This window comes from Gadus chalcogrammus, chromosome 12, assembly GCF_026213295.1.
Source record: "Gadus chalcogrammus isolate NIFS_2021 chromosome 12, NIFS_Gcha_1.0, whole genome shotgun sequence".
NCBI classification, from domain to species: domain Eukaryota; kingdom Metazoa; phylum Chordata; class Actinopteri; order Gadiformes; family Gadidae; genus Gadus; species Gadus chalcogrammus.
This window is the reverse complement of record NC_079423.1, coordinates 4,253,249-4,269,776: the sequence shown is the minus strand read 5'-3', so window position 1 is coordinate 4,269,776 and position 16,528 is coordinate 4,253,249. Positions and strand designations below refer to the sequence as shown.

Below are 16,528 nucleotides of genomic sequence, written 5' to 3'. Positions count from 1 at the left end.
GTATAAACTGACAGGGGAACGTTTTTTCTCTGAACCAACATTATATTCTACTTTTTCCACGGATTATTACATTTTCAGGGTAAACTGTGTTGTCTAAAAGTACCTTGTCGTTCAGGGTGCTTTCACGTCACTTTATTTGATTTATTAGGACATTAGATCAATATTGAACAATGAACAATATTATAGATCACACAAATAGTACATTCTATTCTGTAGATGTAAACGTAGTGCATACTATGTATGCATACTACTATACTACAATAATGCTCAAATTATAACCTCCCTTCTTTCCTTTTATGAAACACTCAAATAAACAATGTACAGCCCTCTTATAGTGGATATTTGAGACTTTTTCCGCATATGAAACAGAACAGAATGGTTTCTCCTCATAAATAAAATAGTCCTATAACAAAGTAATAAACCTTTATTTATCCAAGAATGAGGCGAGCAGACAGCAGGGACTGACGCAACATCACTCTCGACCTCAACTTTTAAACATGCTCATAACACCCCTCATAATAACAGGATGGAGAGACAGGCAGACCGGAAAACTTGGTTGGTGCCGATGGATTTGCTGAATTTCATAGTATTACAACCACAAGCCTCTAGATGGCGGTAGACACCGGCAATTATTCGGGGTTCACAAACTTTATCATGCCAAGACCGCAGAATGTGCAATGAAAACTTCCGTAACTTTTATGTATCAAATCAAGAGACCAAAGGAGTTTTGCTTTAATTAGAACCATGAATATCAGCCAACCTCTATTTTTTCAAAAACTTAAACGCAAAACCTTTGTGGTGTAGCCTAGGCTTATTATTTTATTTGAACTTATACAGATCCCTCCTCCCCTTTTCCTCTCTCAAAGGCCATTAGATCTAGAGGTTATTTTTAGGCAGCACTTAATATAAATAGCGCTCCTGAGTCTGTTGATGTCCTTTCCCATTAAAGGACTAATTATAACCTTGACTAATGTTTAAGGATTGTGTGTGGAGCACCTTTACCTAAGACTTTCGAAACAACTAATCATAGGCCTAGATAAAACAAGCAGGTAATAGGCCTGTTTGGTTTCTAGATCCGCCACCTGGGTCGTTTATCCAATTCAAGTGGACGGTGATTCACTGTGAAACATCCAACGCAATAAATCAAGGCTGAGAATAACTCTTCTGTTTTGGCAAAGTCAAGTCCATTCGAATTGTATAGCGCTTAATCACAGTTATAGTCTCAAACACAAATATTCATCCGTGATTTAAACATCCATGCTGTTTACATATTGTTAATTTTTTCTGCTGTTTGGTCTTCTCAATCTGGCAAATTGACTTATGTCGATGTGCTTTGTCAATTATTAGGCCACATTATACAACAGGCCCCAAACCATTGCACCCAAAAGAACATGGAAAACTCACTTAATTACCAAGGAAAAACCCTGAGAAGGACAGATAGAGATATTTCTGTAAACATGTGTGTGCCTGTATTGAATAACAACTCAACCTTTGATCAAAGTCTTCCATTTAGTATACGTTATGTGAGCTTCTTGAATGGTGGTCTGACAATAGGCCCACATTACTCATAGGCTTGCCTGCGAGGAGCATTATATCATCAGGAAATTCTTTCAAAAAGCAACCCCGACATTTTGTATGTCCCTAAACTTGTGTTTTCGTTTTAAATGGTTCCCCTCTGGGACACTTATTATATAAAAATCGGTGACTTCTGGGAGCCAAGATGCACGGTCATGCGTGTGTTGATGACGGTCCGCAGGGGGTCAAGGGATTCTCAGAAGGCGCATCGCTTGTCAGCGTCGTGTTCAACGCTACCTGCTGCGGCGGTTCCAATTTGTTACCGTGTAGTCTATGACGGAACAACATCGTAGACCTGACCACCCCTGGCCTTGTCTACCTAAGTCTCTCCCGTTTATAAAAGTGAAGCTTCCATTATTCTTAGTAAAGTAATCGATAGCCTGCAGGCGAAGTCGCCTTGCGTAATATGCTTTCTCTCAAGTATTGCAAGGTAGACCCTCCTCATAAAGAAATGCTCTTATGCTTCTTCCAGAGCATTTCATCGGACCTTTTCTTCTAATGACCATGTATTTTGATACATTTTGTATGCCTACGCTACGCAGTCTAGAATGTGATGCATTTAGGAATTCGCCACTTACACGATCGCACATGCAGTATTTTTTACAATTATTTCATCTTACGCATATACCATTGTCCCCATTTAGCTAAAGGCATTGGCAGTGATGAGCTAATTCATCAGATAATTACTGCAATTACGCGCATTTTTCTCATGCTGTGGTGTTTATTTTATACATTGCCTAAAAGATAATGGAGGGAAAGTGGGATGCTGAGTAATCCGCCTGGTGTGTGTGTGTGTGTGTGTGTGTGTGTGTGTGTGTGTGTGTGTGTGTGTGTGTGTGTTCGTTATGACCAAAGATGTTAGGTCACGTGAACCTGTTCAAACATGGTTGGAGTAGTGCGGGAGTAACACAAGTGTGATAACTGTTACAGGTGAACTAAGGTCCTGAATGCATACAGATATGCTACAACAAAGTCAATGAACAATTACAGTGTGTCTTCCGGAAGGATTCTCAGGAGTAATGGGAAATGAAAAAACAGAACATTGCTTGGGGACTGAGTAATTGTCTGCCGTCTGAGTGGAATCTTTTTTCTTATCCATCTTACTGAATAGATATTGGTACCTCCTTCTGTGGTGGGGTATCTCTATGCTGCACAGAGCACTCACACAGAGAACCTTTAATAAACGATGAGACCATCCATTTCTGAGATGGGGTAGAATTATGTGTACGTGTGCGTCATCAATGTACGTTTAAGTGTATAGTAATTGTGTAATGGGTGTGTTCACGTGTGTAGTGTGTACATTCGGTGTGCAAACTAGTGTATGTCTATTGTGCCTGTCTAGACGGCGTGTGTCTATCTAGTGTGTGCATGAGCAAAGAGTGTTATTTGTTGTGTGTGAGTGAGAGAGCGTGGAACAAGGAGCACTGACGTCAAACATGAAAAAGGAGAAACTGTTGCACCACTGTGACTGCGTATGTGTGGTGTACCCAGCGTGTGTACTTAACTAGTGTCTGTCTTGTGAAGTGCATGTGTGTACGCTTGAAGTCCGTGTGTGAGTGCAAGGTGCATTGACGTCAAATACGAACTTCGGGGAAGACCGTGTTGAATGGTGAAGAAAGGAAATTGGGAGACAGAAACCATAACACAAAAAGGTTGCTCACAAAGTGGTTTTAATTTGAAACATAACCAAAGGAAACCTCTTACTTGAAACTGACAGTGATTCTACACCTTAAAGCATTTATTATATCATCCCTCATTAAGTGCACTTTCAGTTACACAACCGAAAATAAGGACTGTTTGAGAACGGAACCGCTAAAGCTCCAAGTCCATCACACACACACACACACACACACACACACACACACACACACACACACACACACACACACACACACACACACACACACACACACACACACACACACACACACACACACACAGTGTGGCATGTGTATGCATGTATGCATGTATGTGTTCAAATCAAAGAGACAGGAATTGGCCTTGGATGTGCTTTGTCTGGCTCTGCACAAGCTTGTGCATAAAGAGTTAAAGGGTCCCTATTTTACAACTTGGTTAGCAAGATAGATAGAAAGAAAGATGGATGTGTGGATGGAAGCTACAAGCCAACCCAGGGAACCTGAAACGTCAACAATTTTTGAAATTGCTAAGGAAAATCACACCTGAGGGTAAAATAGGGTCTCTTTAATGGAAGAACAGAACACATGCCTATCACAAAAAATGAAAACTCACTCACTCACACGGTTGGTTTCAACCCAGCTGTTAAAGAGAAGGTTCTGGAGAGAGGCGACTCCACTACAGCAGATTGTGAGACAAAGCATTCAATGAAACAGGTTCTCACACATTTTTGAAAGCCAGCTAGCATGACCAGCACCTGCATTTTTTAGCTTTTAGCTTTAAAAATATATATTTTTTGTTCCTATCCTCTGCAATCTTTTTTACATGACACATATGTCCATGAATTAGTTTATACAAAGAAAATAAAGAATTCTCTGGGAGACGGTCACATTTATATGCCAAGTTGTTAAGGACCATAGATTGGCACATATACCGGCCTTTCAGCCGTTACACCAGAAAAACCACGCTCTTATCTTGAAATGTGTCTTATGAACACGAAGACACTACACTAGCACATGGTCTGGCTCTAGCATATTGCTGAATTGGCCTATTGCAGGACAGGATGTTGATTATCCTCACAGGTAGGAGGACATACAACATGAAATTAAAGACAACAAGCAGAGATCACTCCGTCCACTTCCTGTGGGCAGAGGCGCAACTTCCACATTCCCAAAGTAAAAGTTTATTTTTGTCAAGTGCATTATTTTGCGCATTTGTGACAGACAGGAACACAACATATTAGTTAGATCAGCTGAGCTCAGTGCATAGAATGAATTAGAAACATGTCAGGACCATAATTTTCTTCCACCACCCATTTCCCATGTAAATGTTGCCGTCATGAAGACAACAAAAAATATATATCATTCAAACATTCAAAATTACTAAATTATCAACGAGGACATAACTACACATACTGTTGTACATACTACATAATATAATATTATATATAAAAGGCAAGAGCGAGATGGAAGATTGTAGATGACATTTTGAGCACATTGGACGAGAGACTGAGCAAGAAAGAGAATTATGTAGCTGCTGGGAACCTGACTTCAAGATGAGTCAAATCCAATTCCCGCCACCATAAACCCATTCGAAAAGCATCTTATCATCTACTCTATACTAACAGGAAACAATTTACCAGCCCTGGCACATGTAGCCCTGCACACACGCATGCATGCACACACACACACACACGAAAGGTCACTCATTAAAGCCAAACTTCTCTCTTTACACTGGGCCAGACCCACGATGTGTGTGTCAGATACACCTGGTCCCTCCATAGACAGGGACACGGAACAGCCTTTCAACAGAGGGCTACACATCTAACCAGCAGTCTTCACTTCAAACAGAATAACTAATAAATAAGATTAATAAATATCCTTTTTAGATCATCTTTATAAAGTTCTATGAGGGACTTAACTTACACAGGGACTGGTGTTTGGAGGAACAGGGAAAGCTCAGGCTGAATGTCTGCTAAACATAAATATCTGATTTAGTCGGAACTAATCTAATCCAACTGAATGTTATCAATCCCACCCACCCACCCACCCACCCCCACACCCACACACACACACACACACACACACACACACACGTTGCTGCCCTTGAGTGAAAGGCTCAGCAGTGCGGCTAACCAGAGTTACGGAACAGCTTCCGACAGTGTTGCTATGGACAACCGCAGTGCCAAAGCCCTGTCGGGAGTCCAGGAAACACCTGGATCTCTGCAGACCGACCGACTGTACAGCCCTCCTGCTACACGTGATCAACCGGAACAGAGATTTTCTACACAACTGTCCTTGCGTTTAAATGGCAGCATCACCTCCCCCCTCCCTCCTACTCCTCAGGTGAGGGCACTTCCTGTGTGGGAGGAGGAGGAGGAGTAGGAGGAGGAGGAGGAGGAGGAGGAGGAGTAGGAGGAGGAGGAGGAGGAGGAGGAGGAGGAGGAGGAGGAGGAGGAGGAGGAGGAGAGCGGATGAGGCAGGGAGAGAATGTGCGCGTCTGACATATTGCTAATTAATGACATCATCTAGCCTTCTTCATTACAATGATGCATATTCAATGTAATGTGAATTTTATTATTTTGATGTCCCAGTTCTTCACAGTTCCTTTTATGTTCTTCCTTCCTGTTCTAAAGTGCAGTCCAGATGCAGGTCACTGAACTTACATTTATCCCTCCCCCGGATGTCGAGGAAAGGAAGAGATGAGGAGAGAAGGGAAGAGAGAGAGAGAGACGGAAACAGAGACAGAGAGAGAGAGAAAGACAGAGACAGAGATATGGCACAGGTCTTAAGAGAGTAGAACAAAAGAGGGTAAGTAGGTCCAACCGTTGAAAGGAACCCTCGCTGGTACTGTTCACTCTCTGGACTGGTAAAACAGGATGTAGCCCGACTCAGAGTTCTTGGAGATGTCAGACGTGAGGCCGTAGAACTCCTCGATGGCCTGGGCATCGATTTTCTGTCCCACGGCAGAAGAGAGAGAGTGAGAGAGATAGGTGGGGAGAGAAAGAGAGAGGTGGAGAGAGAGAGAGAGAGCGAGGTTGGGAGAGATGGAGAGAGAGAGGTTGAGAGACAGACGGAGAAAGATGGGTAGATAATAGAGAGAATATCAGACAGAGACATGATAGTGTTTAGTGGAGATAGATAGTATAAGATAGATGGTGAGAGAGGTAAAGAGGGGGAGAGAAGCCACTGTTAATGATGAGAGCTGTGGGCACCGTCTACGTCTGAGATGTTGGCGTGGGTGAACGGTGGGTGAGAATAAAACGTGACGCACCTCCACAATGTCGTCGTCAAACAGCAGCCAAAAGCCGTGGCTCTTCACGATGGTGATGTAGTGGCCTCGGTTAGGGCCGCTGGGGACAGATGTGTGTCAGACAACCGGATCCATCGATACACACCCACAGAACGCTACCTGACTGCTGGGAAACCTAGCCACACGATGACTTAGTGCCGCGAAGCAAACACACCCGCACACACGCCAAGTCATAGTTACAACGCGCGCGCGCGCACACACACACACACACACACACACACACACACACACACACACACACACACACACACACACACACACACACACACACACACACACACACACACACACACACACACACACACACACACACACACACACACACACGCGCTTTCTTGCAACAAAATAGTAAAACAAGTTACGGCATTGCTACTATGCACACAACAACAGCCTTAAAACAACACCAATACACAACAACAAATTACACACCAACACACTGCCCTAAAACCACGATCGATCAACAAGCCTCCACAAAGACATACACAAGCTAAGTAACAGCTGAAAACAACCCTTTATGGTAACCCACTGCTACCAAGCAATAACACACATCACTGTTTAAATAAACATTTCCACACACACACACACACAGACACACTCACTGCAAAACACCCACACGCTAAACCATTCGCAGCCTTAACCTCGGTGGTAAACAAAATTGATGAATCGTTCAATGGACAAAAAAAATAGCACAATGCCATCAGCTGTTTTTGCTAGCAATAGCCAGCTGTTATAATAGATATGGGTAAATAGGAGTTAAAAAAAGACCAGGACTAATTTAGCCCCTCTGAAGTGGACCATTAAGGAAGGGAGGGTAACTGAGGATACAATCTCAAATCTTTTCCTGTTCTTCAGAAGGGGCGCGCACACACACACACACACACACACACACACACACACACACACACACACACACACACACACACACACACACACACACACACACACACACACACACACACACACACACACACTCCGCTACAAGTTGGGTTTCAACTCATCTCCTGAGTTACCAAGCCAGCCTGAACAATGCAATGGCTACTTGAAACACTTTTAAGTACAATGCCATGACCCCTCTGGGATCAATAGCAAGATATTTTTTCTACCAATATTCTAGTACAACTTGGATGTCAGAACTTTGTACGATCCTGGTCCTATATTCAAAGAATAATATAAGCCGATGCTGACAAAGCCTAAAAAGGCTAGGGATGGGCGATATGACCAAAATATCATAGACCCGTGTAATAAATCCCGATAAAAAAACGATATATATCACGATATAGCACATTTTCTGTAAATTCAATGAATAAATACCGTATTTTCCGCACTATAAGGCGCACCAGAGTTTAAGCCGCAGCAGCTAAATTGATTGATGTGTACATATATAAACCGCACTGGACTATAAACCGCAGGTGTTTTAATGTTTAATTACCATTAGGGGCTGGCCCGAATGCCATTTTTCAGGCTTTGAATACTCGTTGGTTTTTCCGAGCGAATATTCCAATACTCGTTCCAGAAAAAAACACCATCAAAAACAACATTAATAATCCTTATATACTCCCTGGAACCGATTCCAGGGAGTATGCAGTATCTGCATATTTTGTTGAAGATTTAATAGGTTTTGAACGTTAATTAGTAGGCCTAAGTAGGTTGAAGTTCCTTCGTTTTTCCCCGTAAAAGCGAACAGCTGTTGTTGCGTTCAAAAATGGGAAAAAAGGCGCGTCTTATAGTCCGAAAATTAGGGTCGTTTATATAAAATGACTACCGTATTTTCCGGACTATACGTCGCTCCCGAGTATTAGTCGCATCAGTCAAAAAATACTCCATGACGAGGAAAAAAACATATATAAGTCGCATCGGTGTATAAGTCGCATTTATTTTTAAACATTTAAACAAGAACGTTTAGTCTGGAGAGACTGAATAAAATTGCAATAGCAATAGGTGTGTCGGTCCCACTCGTAGTTCTGAGAGTATACCGAATTCAGTGACACCGGGATTCCACCGGACGCGTATGCGCCGCGGTCCTAAACCTGAGCGCACGATCGGGGGGTGTCCAGCGGAGGGCTCCAGTTTTCGCCGGCCAAGTCATGCGCTGTGATATGTGTGACAGCTATGTTGCACAACATTGCAGCTAAGGCTGGGGTAGCTTTGGTTGAACCGGAGGACATTGAGGACGATGACGACGAGAATATAATTTATTCGGTGGTGCAGTAGGCTTGCAGCGTTCAGTTGTAGGCCTAATGAATGACGGTGCCATCTTGCGGCCGAAGTTTATGTACGCACAATTTTGGCATATAAGTCGCTTCGAAATATAAGTCGCAGGGCAAGCCAAACTACAAAAAAACCGCGACTTATAGTCCGGAAAATACGGTACATGGAAAGGCCTATTTCTTAGCCCCTCTTTTAGGCACGAGCTCACTTTGTCTTGGCTGGTCGTGGGAGTCCTTCTCCTATTCAGAATTGTCACGTTCACTCTCCTCCATATTTGTTTGTGTTGCCTTCATGGGCCGTGTGGAAGAATGTAAAGCGTCGTCCAAATGACGTAAAATATTACCGTAAAGAGTGTGATTTGAGACAAGACGATATAAACGATAGAGGATAATATGAAACGATAGACATTTTTATATCATCACACGATATATATCACCCACTAAACAAAATGATATCGAAAACAATTCAAACCCAAACCCAAAACCAACGATTGCTCAGACAAGCAAGCGGAGCCTGAACAGGAGCGATGCATTACCTGCCGCAGTGCACCACAACAGCCACCAGGTCGTACATGCGGTCCAGGTTGACGGCGTCTCCGGACGTGTTGAAGAGGCGCAGCTCCAGCGGGAAAACGACGCGGTAGGACAGCTTGGTGTAGCGGTGCAGCTGCTCCATGTACTTAAACCTCTTCAGGTGCAGCGCCAGGATCATGGGCAGCCGCTTCACACGCATCCTGGGGACAGCGCGTAGAGCGTGATGGATGAGGAGGAGGGCGCTAATTGCTACTCTACACGTCGTGTGAAACAGCGAATGGCAGGGAGCGCTGCAGACCCCGAGGATGCGAACATGATAACCTGATTCCATGCTGCGATTTATGGTTAGCTACTAGCATACTAGAATTTTAGCTACACGTCAGTCTTAGCGCCCTAGTGCTCACTCCCTGCCGGGAATCTAGCATCCTATTTCCCAGGTCACTGTTTTCTACATCACAATTAGAAGAATGTCGAAAAAACTCTTAATGTAAGCATCATTTATTTGATACAAGTTCATTGTTAGCAAAACAAGGTTGCTGACCAAAATGATCTTTTTCTGGTAATTCTTTTCATGACATGTTTTTAACTGACCGTTTCTGGGCTTCCTGTTTGCTGCAGCATGTCTCACAGTAGTACTTGTATTCACTGCACAGGGTCTCCGTGTTACTGAAGTCCCTGCAGGAGAGAACCACAGGAGGCTTGGTCAGTCACGCCAATCAAATCACGCCAATCAAATCACAATGACATCCACTGAGAAAAGTGGGGGTCTACCTCAGAAAGGTGGGCGTTTAACTGAGACAGGTGAGGTGTTTAAATGACACAGATGAGGGGTCTACCTCAGAAAGGTGATGCGTTTACCTGAGACAGGTGAGATGTTTAATTGACACAGATGAAGTGTCTACCTGAGACAGGTGAAGTGTCTACCTGAGACAGGTGAGGGTCTAACTGAGACTGGTGAAGAGTCTACCTGAGACAGGTTAGGTTCTAGCTGAGACAGGTGAGGGTCTACCTGAGACTGGAGAGGTGTCTACCTGAGAGAAGTGAGGTGTCTACCCCAAACAGGTGAGTAAATTACCTGAGACAGTGGGTTATTGACGTATTCTGCTCCACATCCACAGAAAGATCCAAAAAGTCCTCATCTTTGCTGCTAACCTGTAGACAGAGGGATATGAGATCAGTAAGACAGGTCTTTCTTGGACCACATGAGGACTGATTTAGGGGAGGGGAGGTGAGGAGAGAGGGACGATGAAGGAGAAGCAGCAAGAGGGATGAAAAGGAACAGGAGGATAAGGAGGACAAGAATGAGAAGGAAAGCGTCTGAGATGCAAGGAAAGAAAATTAGAAGAAAGAGGAGATTAGAAGAAGGGCGATGAACGGAAAGAGGATGAAATATGAGGGGACGATGAGATGAAAGAACAGGAAAGAGGAGAAGAGAGGAGACCAACACTCACAGTCTCACAGTTGAGGCAGCGTGTCTCATTGGTCAACGTTCCTTGGAAGATGTCGTGCACCCATGTCGGCTCCGTCTTGTTCTCAGGCTCGGTCTCCGTGGCGACGGGTGTTCCGTTGTTTTTCAGGCGTCCGTTCTGTTTCTCCTGCTTCTTCTCGTCCTGCAGGATGTCAGCCACCGTGTTCAGCAGGTAGTTGAGGAACTCGTGTGCGTCTTGTTGCATGTAGTTATCAAACAGGTCTGCAGGGGGAGACAGAGCAAATTTAATCGAACAGGAGGAATGGCGCAGAGGAAAGCGAATGCCGAACATTATTTTATAGATATAGTCCTTGATGAATTATTTGAAAGGTGTATGTTTTCGACGGCGTCACATTTACAATAGAAAGGACAGCTTTACGCTGAGAATACACTAGACGGTTTTTCAAACGTAGAAAACGTGAGCCACCACCCACCTAACAATAGATTAAGATACATTTAACTGTTTTGCCGTTCAGTGTGTGGATACAGTGTGTCAGGTTTTCCGAACCAGAAAACTCGAAAGAAACGTACACTTTGCAATGTGTATTGGATGTGGCGCCAAGGCTTTTGCTAAGATTACTTTACTTAATTGGCTATCGTCATTCCCACATGACAAGCACCCACATGACAATCACTTGCCTGTGTCCTCGGCTGTCGTCCTTCTCGGATTGTAAATACTGACGTTTATTAACCGTTTAATATTTGCGACTTCAAATCGGTTACCGTATCGGTAAAAAACACTGTTAACATACCCCCACACCAAAGGATAATCGGGCAATAGCAAAACCATCGACAAATCTGGGTTTTCCTGACCAAAATGGGAATGGGGAAATCAGGCGCAAAAGCAGGTTGATTATTCTGTAGTGTTTTTAAAAAAGAGATTTGAGAAGGAGAGTTTGTGTGATAGTGTTGGAGAGATAGACATGAAAGAGAACAAAGAAGAGAATAATAAGGATGGAGAGGCACATGGGGAAGAGACAAAAAAAAGAGAGGTGAGAGCCAGAGCGAGAGTGCTAGACTAGAGTCGATACAGACATGGCATTGTTCATTCACATAAACTCACTTTGGAAGAATCTGCTAAACTCAAGGTTGCCTTAGCTACCACCAACACCCCCCCCCCCCCCCCCCCCCCCCCCCCCCCCCCACGCACGCACGCACACGCACACACACACACACACACCACCCAGCCCCCACCACACCTTTCACATCACATTCACACCGGCGGCGTCACATTTACTATAGAAAGTACCGCTTTAAAACAGGATGGAAGGAATCCAATTAAAATCGAGTTGAACTGCATGAACCAACACCATGTCAGTGTGCCAAATGCCGGATGGGCTTCACAGCCTTCTGAAAACCGGCCGGAAATGTAGGACATGGCTCGCATAATTCAGAAGAGCCCAACAAACCATTTAGTATATCGAGTAGGTACACAAGTTCCGGTGTAACTCACATATCTGCCGCATTCATCCATTAACTTGAAAAGCTTCTTATTGTTATTATGAAATTAACAGGATTGTTATGTGCTTAGCTAAAGCTTTTCTTGAACTTTGAAAGCGTCGATATACCTCTATGGTTTACAATACCTCTGTATAGCATTACTCTCACTATACAAGAACTCCCACACACAAACCCAAGCCGGTTGTTTGAAAGGCGGCAAGACCGGCGAGTCGTCCCATTCTCCAAAGTAGCAACACACACTTGAGAAATAGCCACAACACTTTGTTAAATGGAGAGGGCTTTTTAAAATCCTAGAAAATGGATGTCCCGAAATAATGTTCCATTATTTGTTTCAGTTTCATTGAAGATTGGTGAAATCAAGGATTCACATTTACATTTAAAAGTAATGTTCCAACACTGGTCACGAGTCACGACCCACCATTTAAAAAAAAAAATACACACACCAGCCAACAGCAGCTATAAAGGAGGTCAAACAAGGAGTGATGTGCTCCTCACCGTTCTCCTTGCGGAGGCGTGAGATGAACTTCTTGGGGGGTATGACCCCGACCTTCTTCTTCTGGGTGGCGATGCTGTGGAAAAGGTCGGCCAGGCAGGTGAGCAGGTTCTCCCTTTTTTTCTGCTGGGCCTTGTACGCCAGGACGTTCTCCCGGAACGGCCGGCACGAATACAAGGCCTGCAGCACAGAGTTGCAGTAGCATGTGTTCCCAAACTGAAAGAGTTGGACAGAACAAGGAGAAGGAGTGAGCGTTAACGACAGAGTGAGACAGAACAAGGAGAAGGAGTGAGCGTTTACGACAGAGTGAGACAGAACAAGGAGAAGGAGTGAGCGTTAGTGACACCTGTTTGATCTATTCATATAATTATTAATTTATAACTTTTTTGTTAAAGCTGCAATCAGCAATATTGCGGCCCCACTTTGTCTCGATGTGATAGTGCTTTAATTTAGTCCCATGGTTCTCCAGCATATTTTATAGTTATAGATCATTGTTATAGATCTAAATGCTTTAGAAGCATGAGACTGTATTTTGACTGAGCATGAGTCAAAATACAATCTAATCAAAACTCTCACCAATATTACTAAATGCAGCCTTAACGTTAATCTGTATATTTTATTGTCATTTGTTGTGTTGCACAGTTGAGGTGGCATGGAACTCAATGATTTAATTTCCAAGAATGACTTCTATTCGTTGTTCTCTCATGTGCATATGATCAGTACAGTTTAAACTTGTTAGCTATTATGGAGGAAGAACTAAAATGGTAACCAATTGGGTTAGCCTGAGAGTTACATTGACCAATCCGAAGTAGTGTTCGTTGACTGGGAACTGCTCAGGGCCGATGTCTTTCTCCAGAGCAGAGGCATTGGTGCCCTGAGAGGAAACAGGAAACAGAGGACCAAGGATAAAACAGCTGTTCCTAATAACAAAACTGCCTTTAAAATAGCATACATCTAACTGTTAACTGTCAAATAAACTCATGTCTAAACCAATATACAGTAAACTTGACCATCCTTAGATTATAAAACCTACACATAAAAACCAATGTGTTAATCCTTAGTTGTATCGACTGGAGGGCTAAATTTATTGTTTAGCCAATTTGCTAAATCACTTAATTAGATGCAAGATCTTTTGTGAATGCAGCCAATCGTACATTCAACTCAAAACCAAAAAAACGGTTCTAAGAAGCATCACAAACTAGAATCTAGGTCAGCCATGCTCAAATCAAAATCTGACCAACTTCAGCAATTGACAAAAGACATGATTGTCCGTGAGACTGAAGACAAACATCTCGCGTAGCAACGGTGGGCTCGTCTTTTATGGTCTGTCAGTTAATTAAATCACAAAAGAATATTCACAAAAAATGTCAAACCAACTTACATGGACTATTGGTTAATGGCACTTTGGTCTTTGCTTGTCTTTGATACTTCACAAGGGACAAATGTGTCGGGGCATAAAGTGTAACATATTGTAATCAGTTATGTAAGCATGTGCAATATCTATTTTAATAACAATGTTACCAGATGTATGATATAATAGTTTAACTTGAAATAACAATTATATCTTTCGCTTTAGGGATTTGATTCATTTAAAGCTCTGTAATAGGCCAGAAATCCCATTAATTAGTGGAATTTAATCTACCGACTGTCCACACATGTTTTGGTTTCCCTGTTTACAGGATTATGGTCTGCGTGTTACAAGTCATTTTGAAGGATAACTTTGGGATATTAAGTTGGACATCAATTTCCCAACACTTTCCGAGAGTACAAGGGCTTGTGCCATTGCAACCCTCTCATGATTGGGGCATAGTGCCCTGTCAATGTACCACCTCTAAGAGTGCTTGTGTTTGCCACTGCATGCTTAGATTGTTATCAGTGTCTGACAACAGGGACATTTCCTGCAAAACCTCAACTCTACAGAGCTCAATATTTAAGAGTGAGAGTTCTTCTTGAACGAGGGTCACATTGCAGACGGGAATGGACTGCAATGGCTGAAGCTCTACCTGTCAATACACAACCGATTTCAACTATTGTTGTCTGCATTTGACTTTTAGACCCAAAATGATGGAAAATCGTGTCCAGGTAGACAGATCAGAAGTTATCCTTTAACAGATACCTTTATCCAATATCCAGAGTTACAATGAATTCATAGACAAGTCAGGAAGGAGCAGGAAGGATAGAGACGGATATGTAGGTAGAAAACATTGTGATTCGAACCTAGTACTTTTCCTCCACCAGGCCACCAGACTCACTCGTCACTGAAAGACCTTCTCATGACGTGTGGGTCAACAACAACAAGAGCCTGCCATGTGTTGTAACCATGGTTACAACAAAGATGTTGCAATTTTTAATCGAGAACAGAGTTTGATAATTAGGACTACCAATGACATTTGTATTGCCGTATAATGTGTCTCGTCTAGCAGGCAGCCTCATCTGGAAAATGACTGGTATTGTCCACTTAAAATGCCAACACATTCCATCCCTGGTCCTGCTCAGTTTAACAGAGATACTGTCTGGGTCAGAGCGGCACCAGGGGTCATGTAATCACAACCAATCTGTCAAAAGCAGCGATTTTTATCCTCCGCAGACATCCAGTGTAAATCATACTATGGAATAGCATGACGTTTCCGATGCAGGAGTAACCCTGCAACACTCATGCCTCGAACACAAGGGGTCCCACTGCTCTGAACATAGATAGAAAATCCAAGAGTATACCCTGCTCATTTTGCATTCTTCCGGGACAGGCCGGGTGCAGAGAGCCAAGTCAACCGTGTCACCACATCATCATCACTAGTATCGAAGAGGAGGAAAGATGTAGGCAATCAATAGTAAAAACGGCTATCAGCCAGATACTTACCATATTACAAATGGAGGCGATATTTCTGACAGTCATTTAGTTTATAGTGTCACCCACACAGTCATCTTTATAAAAGAAACATTATGACAGTGCAGGCGGTGCAGAGAGATGGAAGTTAATTCGCAGCCGCGACCGGAGGCCAAGACCACAACCAAGCATTCAGCGAGACGCAGCACAGCGTGTTGCAGAAAAGCCTACAATTAAAAAAGAAACTAGAGTCTAACAACGACTCGACTTAATTTTAGCGGGCGTTCATCGTATTTTGCAACTGGCAAAACATTAGTGCATCAATGGGTCACGGACACACGAAGTTGCAGCAGGTTGATACAGCAGAGGGTTGCACTAGGCTACGCTTGGAGGTAAAGTATACCGCCCACTAAATCCAGAGAGAACGGAGCTGATTGGTCGACACCCTCAACTGTGCGATTGACGGAGGGTAAAAGCCATACAGACCACTCGGATGATAACGACCGGAGTTTCTGGGATATGTAGTTTGACATTGGAGGGCCATGGTTAAAGGGACAGTACGCTGAGCTGCGCTCATCACTGGATGTTGCTTTGTAGGATTATACATCTTATCTGTTTATCTTATCCAAATATTTTGACTCATTTTTCTACGTAATTAATTAATTGGCCTGATTAGGAACATTCCCAAATAAATATTATTTTGTGTTTTTAAAGGGGACATATTATGAAAACAACACTTTTCCTGGGATTTGGGGTGTTGTTTTGGGTTTCTGGTGCTCCCACGCGCATACAAACTTTGAAAAAAGTCTGTACATCACTTTATGAGTGAAATATGCATTTCTGAAAGTACCCTTCCTACCACAAACAAGCGAGTCAATTTCGGCGCCCCCTCCTACGTAGGAATGGGCGGGGGCACAGTTGAATATTACCTCCCACTTCCCTACTCCCCTCCAATCAGAGCATAGCTAAGATTTTGTGGACCAGTCGACGAGCAGCTTCGGCGGGGGGACCTCGTGGCA

At 43.3% G+C, this 16,528-nt stretch overlaps 1 protein-coding gene across 2 annotated transcripts; it reads right to left on the bottom strand.

The window, feature by feature from the left end:
• Positions 1-5,284: 5,284 nt before the first annotated feature.
• On the bottom strand, positions 5,285-15,912 carry usp46 (ubiquitin specific peptidase 46). Of its 2 annotated transcripts, XM_056604413.1 has the most exons (10): positions 15,543-15,912; positions 13,479-13,559; positions 12,688-12,901; positions 10,715-10,953; positions 10,339-10,415; positions 9,855-9,938; positions 9,266-9,463; positions 6,484-6,562; positions 6,036-6,165; positions 5,285-5,568 (listed from the first exon to the last, which is right to left on the bottom strand). In XM_056604413.1, exons 1-9 carry the CDS (start codon positions 15,576-15,578, stop codon positions 6,064-6,066), a joined length of 1,110 nt encoding a protein of 369 aa, XP_056460388.1. In that variant the 5' UTR covers positions 15,579-15,912; the 3' UTR covers positions 5,285-5,568; positions 6,036-6,063. The 2 variants fall into 2 exon arrangements, with proteins under 2 accessions (XP_056460388.1, XP_056460387.1); XM_056604412.1 differs by having other exon boundaries at positions 5,285-6,165.
• Positions 15,913-16,528: the final 616 nt, after the last annotated feature.